Source organism: Phalaenopsis equestris, unplaced genomic scaffold (genome assembly GCF_001263595.1).
Source record: "Phalaenopsis equestris unplaced genomic scaffold, ASM126359v1 Scaffold000002, whole genome shotgun sequence".
Classification (NCBI taxonomy): domain Eukaryota; kingdom Viridiplantae; phylum Streptophyta; class Magnoliopsida; order Asparagales; family Orchidaceae; genus Phalaenopsis; species Phalaenopsis equestris.
Genome location: NW_018164444.1, coordinates 37182515 through 37189309, shown reverse-complemented (window position 1 = coordinate 37189309; position 6795 = coordinate 37182515). Strand labels below are relative to the sequence as shown.

At 34.2% G+C, this 6795-nt stretch overlaps 1 protein-coding gene across 1 annotated transcript; it reads right to left on the bottom strand.

Annotated features, from left to right (window-relative positions):
* Positions 1-1073: 1073 nt before the first annotated feature.
* LOC110018048 (L-gulonolactone oxidase 2-like) lies at positions 1074-5413 on the bottom strand. The gene is made up of 3 exons (XM_020715275.1): positions 4733-5413; positions 4307-4562; positions 1074-1906 (listed from the first exon to the last, which is right to left on the bottom strand). The coding sequence occupies exons 1-3, from the start codon at positions 5411-5413 to the stop codon at positions 1074-1076; spliced, it is 1770 nt and encodes a 589-aa protein (XP_020570934.1).
* Between the last annotated feature and the right edge of the window lie 1382 nt (positions 5414-6795).

Here is a 6795-nt window from a genome sequence, read left to right as displayed (position 1 = left end):
ATATATATATATATATAATTTAAAAACATTGCTAACAAATTCAATCTAAAACTTTAAAAAAATAAAAGACTGCATTTAAAAATAGTGCTGTCATAAGCACTTTTTTTTTCTTTTATAATCATAACAATAGTCAGATAGATTTCGTCCATCAATATATTTAGTAAATAATTTAACCTTTTCTTGTTGTAATTTTATAAAAAAATTAATTTGAAAAGCTGGTTCAATTTCATTAATGTCTAGCAGGATTTATTTAATATATTTTTAGTGTTTACTTACTTTATATAAATTTGTTTAATATTTCTTCCAAATATTAAGAAGTTTACACAAATTTTAAATTATTACCATTTTACTTGTTTATCCAATTTTATTCTTTGTAATTTTAATTTCTTTTATATTAAAATATTTAAAAATGACTAAAATTATTATTTAAATATTATGTTATTCATTTATTTATATATTTATATTTCTAAATTTAAATAGTAAATTTTAAATTCAACATTCTAAATTCAATTCAATAATCGAATAGCGATTGAATATTATATTGATCACAAATCTAAACAAATCTTAGTCAAACTTAATATAGACGAGTAAAAATTAGATCGAATGACTTCGGGTTCAATCCAAATTATAAGATCGTATTATCAAAATAAAATTAACTATTAATTGCTCTGTAAAAAAACTTTTTAAAAATCAATGGAAGGGTAAAAAAAAACTATTAAAAAATAATTATGAAACACACCCATTTATATCACTCGTTATCTTTTATATTTTATGGGATTATTGTCGCGTTTCGCGTGTCCAAATCTTTTTAAATTAGAATGTAATGCACGAGAAAATAATACATATATTTTATAAGTATATTAGAATGTTAAATTTGTAATATTTTCCTATAATGATCAATATTAACTAAATATTTCTTAAGACAGAGATGATCAAAAATCAAAATTAAAATTTTTCTTGGGTAGATGAACACTGCGAATCAAATATCTTTAAAAATTTCATTTTATTTTCAAATAGTAAACTTGAGCAGAATTACAAGCCACTTTAAGCATAAAATATATAAGGACCCAAATTTAATCACTAAAACCATTCGTGGCTACGAGGCTACACACTCTGGCATCCTTGTACACCTTTCCAGGGCGGCAGAGATAACCTCTCTCCGGTGCGCAGTGTCGGTCGTCAGAGCAAATGCAGATCCCTTCCAAAGCGCAGCCATCTCTCACCAAACTCGTCTTCTTCCCCTCCACCCCAAGCACCTGATCTGTCCACTCCGCAGAGAACAATCCCGCAGGATCATACTCATTTTTCACCCTCATAAATTCCCCAATCCCTGAATACTTAGCACTAACTCCATCAAACGCAATGTTCCTATTCTTCCCCCAGTGCGGAAGTGCCCCGTACTTGAACAACGCCATCTGCTCAATCTCCTCCAGCACGTCCTCGTAAAGCCTCGGCCTCAATGGATCGTGGCTGCGATAATAAGTGATGTCGAAATCGACGCCGTCCTCGTCCTTGCCGAGGTAGGCAGAGGAAGCCTTCACGTAGCGCAATAGGATGCCATTGTTGATGTCAGTGCTGCAGAGCGCTTGGGGGTGTAGGTCTCTGAGCTTTTGGACTTCGAGGATGAAGTCTTGGACTTTGGAGAGCGCGATGCTGAAAGCGGTTTGAAAAAAGAACTTGCCCTTGATGCGGGGATCCCATGGACAGGAGGTGAGAAGGCCATCCTCTGGTGACGTCAAACAGCTGCCGGAAGCTTGCATGCGGTGCTGTAGGCCGATTACAGGGTAACCCTTGAAGACCAGCCCGTCGCTGGTGAGACCATAGGCGGCAAGGGACAAGGCAGAGTTAACGACCGTCGCGGCGCCGCACTTGCCGGAAGCGTTGCCGAGGGCTTCGAGTGTATCCTCTGCAGCGGGATAAAATTGCAATTTTGGACTCATCAGTAGAACATATGATAAACTTGCAACTGAGAGATTTCTGAAGAAAGATAATATATAATTTTATAATTTTATTTTTTAATGCACATGAATAATTATATCAATTATTATCTATACTATTTTCTTAGTACCCTGCAAACCTCCATCATATAACTAGTCCAATAGCACAAAAATATGGAAGGAGTACTGCTATTCAGCCGAGCATATTAAAAGGTTTATTTTAGAAGTATAAAATTTTGAACAAAATGATTTCCAAATGTTGCATCGCAGTTATTTTTCTGTGACAACATCTGAGGAATTTTTTGAATGATCCTTATGCTGTAAAATCATCGAAAAAAAAAATTCAATTAGGAGCAACTCATGCGAAATTTATATGATGAAGCAGATGCAAGACATATTTATTATTATTTTTTTATTTTAAATTTCTTAAAAAATGTTTTTTCTAATTTTCAAGGCCAATCATAACACTTAAATTTTATGTGTTTACAAAAGTCAAACTCAACAATTTCAATTTAAAATAGTGGAATATATATATATAATTTTTTTGTATTTACAAATCTATCACTTCAATTTTAATTTTTTTACTTATATAAGACTCAAATATTCTACAGAGAATAAAAAATATCAACAATAATAATTTTTTTATAGTGAAATAGAAGCATTTCTTTAGGTAGATTATATTATTAAAAAGCAATAAAATTAAATACTAGATTTATAATATATCTATATACATAGAGAAAGAGAGAGAGAGAGAGAGAGAGAATAATTATGTTGTATATATAGGTAAATCCCCAATAAAATAATATACAAAAATATCCAAGTCCACAGTGAAAAGATCAATTTTTTTTTTTTTTTCGTTAAGTTCTTTATGAATTGATTTTTACAAAAACAAATACATAAGTTTAATATTTTATTTTAGGCGGCAAACTAGATGTTTAGAAATAAAAAATTTGGTTATATATTCTCCACTTTTCAAGTGTCTATTGTGAGACACAAGGTAACTTTTGAACCCATTCTTTAAAAGGCATCATAGGGTTGTCAATGAATGATTTGATCAGAAAATCTGACTCCATTTCGACTAGAAACATTCAAATTTCGATTGAACCAATTTCCATTTAAGCTGAATTTCAGGTCCAAATTAAGAATCTTATCAGTATTTGGGTTGATTTAGGGTTGATTATAATACCCAAACAAGGGCTCAATTAAAGTCTATATAATAAATGAATTAAATTAAGTAAAATATATCCCAAACAAGCCAACTTCGAGTAGAACCCAAAAATAGATATGTAAATCCAAATTAATATCTTATGGGAAAGCACAAAGCAATAACCGGACAAAAACAGCAAAGCACTATGGCTTGGCCGCTATATTAATGACAAAATTGCCATGGTTTAGCCAAACCGAAACGAAATACCCCTAAAGTAAATTTGTCTTAAAATAAATGAAATTAAAAAAAACAGTTTAAATATATACATATATTATCAATATTATAAAATAAATTCGATGACTTTCAGATCTTTTCCGATGCAAGTTTTTTTCTCCAAAAAATTATGCTGCAGGGAGCTCCATGTAAAATATAAAATATTTTTTAAAATAAAAATTTAAAATAATTTAAAATCTATTGCAAAAAGCCTAAACCTGGGTTTTGGTACTCTGTGTTATTTTTTTCTGCCCGTTTTTAATAAATTATGAAACAAGAAAACATCTAATCTTTAAAATAATGTGTTAATTACAAAATGAATAAAGTTTGATCTTACTAAAATTTTGTGGCATTTTTAAAAAACTAAAGGTTAGATAAGTAAAAAAAAAAAAACTATAATTCTGATTTCCTCACACTTAATTATCATCTAAAAAATAGTTTGAATATTTTCTATTAATCCAGTTATATTTTGAGTGCTCGCTAATTTTTCCTATTATTCTCTTAAAAAATCTTACAGTTATTTAAAGAAAAAGATAGAATACGGAAAATTTTTCAAAATATGGGTATTCTGTATTCATGTCTTAGAGTTCGTTTTAAGGTGATTAAAATTATTCAGATTTTTATATTTTTTACTCTAACAAAGCTTATTTACAGCGGATAGCACCATTTCCAAAGATAAAATACACTTAGATGACAATATTTTTTTGTCACTTTACGCATGGCGAGAGAAATATTATACTCCTAACGTACTATTAAAAATACTTGCCAGATCATCCATCCCAACGCATAAATACTTTTTCCCAATCATATCTTATCTTATAAATATGAGTGATTCTCAATTAAAGCAGGGATTGAGATGATTTTTTCGTATTAGTTTCGAACTCGAGGAACATTTTTTAAAGATACAAGAGGAAAAAAACAAAAAAGTGGAGCAAATTCGAACACCTACCAGTGGATCTGTCGATGGCCAATCCCGCAACTAGGGTTGAACGAAAGCCCAGGAAATCGTATAGCCCGTCTCCCCTACCGTTTATGGAAACACGACTATCCTTCCGGTACAACGCTCTACCAGTGCCTGGATACCATGTAATGTCCGCGAACTCGTACTGTTTCCCGAAGCTCACCACGGCCGCCGCAAGATCTCCGTCTCCCCGATTCTCATATGTGACCGACCGCTTGAACACCGGCTGCAGCTTAAATGTGACCTGCAGGTCCATATTCGAATTTTTTTAAAAAAAAAATTTTTTTTTGACCCCCGCATGAATCCAGATTGGGAAAAACCATTAGCCAGTGAAGTACAATATCATAATTTCATCATGTTCATGCCATTCAAAACAGTATTTTGGTACAAGATGGCGGTTTGACGTTTACTAACCTGTGATATGATTCCCAGCACTCCAAGCGAAACCTTGACAGCATTCAATTCAGGATCGTCAGCTCCGAGCGAGCGCACCCTGGCATAGCCTTGTGCCGGCGATGCCGGCGTTACAATCCTGACCCCGACGACGTAATCATGCACCGCGCTGCCTTTCCCCCATAACGAGCTTCCGTGCGCTCCGGTGCCAAGCATTCCGCCAACCGTCACCCCTGCCCAATAGGGCGAGTAAGGCAGAGCGAGACCGGCGTCACCGGCAGCCTTAATCAGATCGCTGAGAACCATGCCGCTTTCTACCGTGAGCAGCAACGCCGACGCGTTGACGCTCACGACGCGGTTGAGGTTTTTGGTGCTTATGAGGAGGCCGTGGTCGCCGTCTGGGCAGGACAGTTTTGGTATGCTGTGTGCGTATCGCGTCGCCGCCTTCATCTTAGTTCCGGTCCGTGCGGCTTCGGCGACTGAAGCAAGGAGCTCATCCTCCGTCGCTGGAAAGACGGCCCTCGCGGCGGTGCAGGTGGAGCGGTCGGGATATGTGCCGTACGAGTTGGTAATGGTGCAGTTGGTCGTGCCGGATGCGCACTTTATGGGGTCTGCTGGTGGGCTGCAAAGCATGGTCGGAAGAAGTGATAATGCTGCGAGGCAAAAAGCCGCGTGGGCGCAACTAGATTTGCGCTCCAGCATTGTTGCTTGCTTGCTGTCCTTTACTAAGTACGATTGGTATTATATACTCATCGAACATGGATGGGTGGGAAATAAACTATAGGGACATTTACATGCATACCCCACAATTTTTATGTGTTTACAAATTTAACACCTAAATTTTATAATGTACAATCATGCCACTCAATTTTTTTACATCACATCAAAAATAACAATTTTACTAATTTTCTTATAGTTGAATATATATTGTTATGCATATGTTATAACAGCAAGGAATTATGAATATAAATATTAAAATTCAAATGGTAAAGATGTAAATTCATAAGAATTGTGTGGTAGGTATGTAAATTTTCATAAACTATAGAGAATTTACACACATACGGCATAACTTTTATGTATTTAGAAGGGCTAACACCCATAACTATAAAAGTGTTGTCGCGTGATCGGCGTTGTGAATGAGATCGATCATGACAGGAACAAGTTTTTTCTTATCAGAGTTGAGGAATAATAACGCGGCGCCACCGGCTTACCTTCGTGCGTTTACATGTAATTTTATCCTTATTTAAAATATACTGATCCACTTTCATTTATTATTATAAGTCCACTTTTACGTATGATAAGTTTTATTGATTCACCTCTTCAAATACATAAGTTATATATTTTCAATTTGATTTTACAAGAAATATAACGTTTTTTATTTTATCTTTGCATTTTGGATTTATTATGTGAAATATTTTCGTCATCTTACCAAAATATCATTAGTAGTAGTATAAATTATTCCTATTAAATTGTTGCGAAAAGGTAGCATACCCCAGCATGATTATGGGTTTGAAGCACACAGGAACGACGATGATTTTGCTAAACAAGCTTAAAATGTTTTAGAATCTTATTTGCGTGTGAATTCACACCACCCAAAACAAAAGAGTTGACATAGCAATGGCTTTAAGCTATGATAATAAAGAAGAAATTAAAGGAGGTAAAAATAAGCTTCCATATATATATATATATATATATCACTATTAAAAAAAATGAGTTTTTGTGACATTTTATATAGGCTATCGGCAGCGAAAAAATATCATGTTAATTTCATTGCAACAGATTCTAAAATGTTGCAATATTTAGTGCTACGAAGAGTTTTAGCAGCCCTTTTAAAATTTTCAGAGAATGTTTTTAGTCGTGATGATTTTTGCAGCATTTTTAACTGCTATATTCCATCGCAACTGTATACTCAAACATGGTTTACACGAATTTCGAGGCAATTTAGTAGTCGGTCATCTCGTTTCAGTCGGCCAGCTGAACTCTCTCCCTCGATCTTCTCATTTCAGTCGGCCGACAAACATAGACATGAAAGTATGCATCGATCTCGAGACGATCCAACGGTCAAAATAAAAAATGTTGAAATG

Bases quoted from the DNA above. Each gene is read 5' to 3' on its own strand.
- LOC110018048 (XM_020715275.1), bottom strand. From the start codon at position 5,413: ATGCTGGAGCGCAAATCTAGTTGCGCCCACGCGGCTTTTTGCCTCGCA. The intron at 4,563-4,732 runs GTTAGTAAACGT...ATGGACCTGCAG, and splicing joins TGCTGGGAATCATATCACAG to GTCACATTTAAGCTGCAGCC. The intron at 1,907-4,306 runs GTAGGTGTTCGA...ATCCCGCTGCAG, and splicing joins GGCCATCGACAGATCCACTG to AGGATACACTCGAAGCCCTC.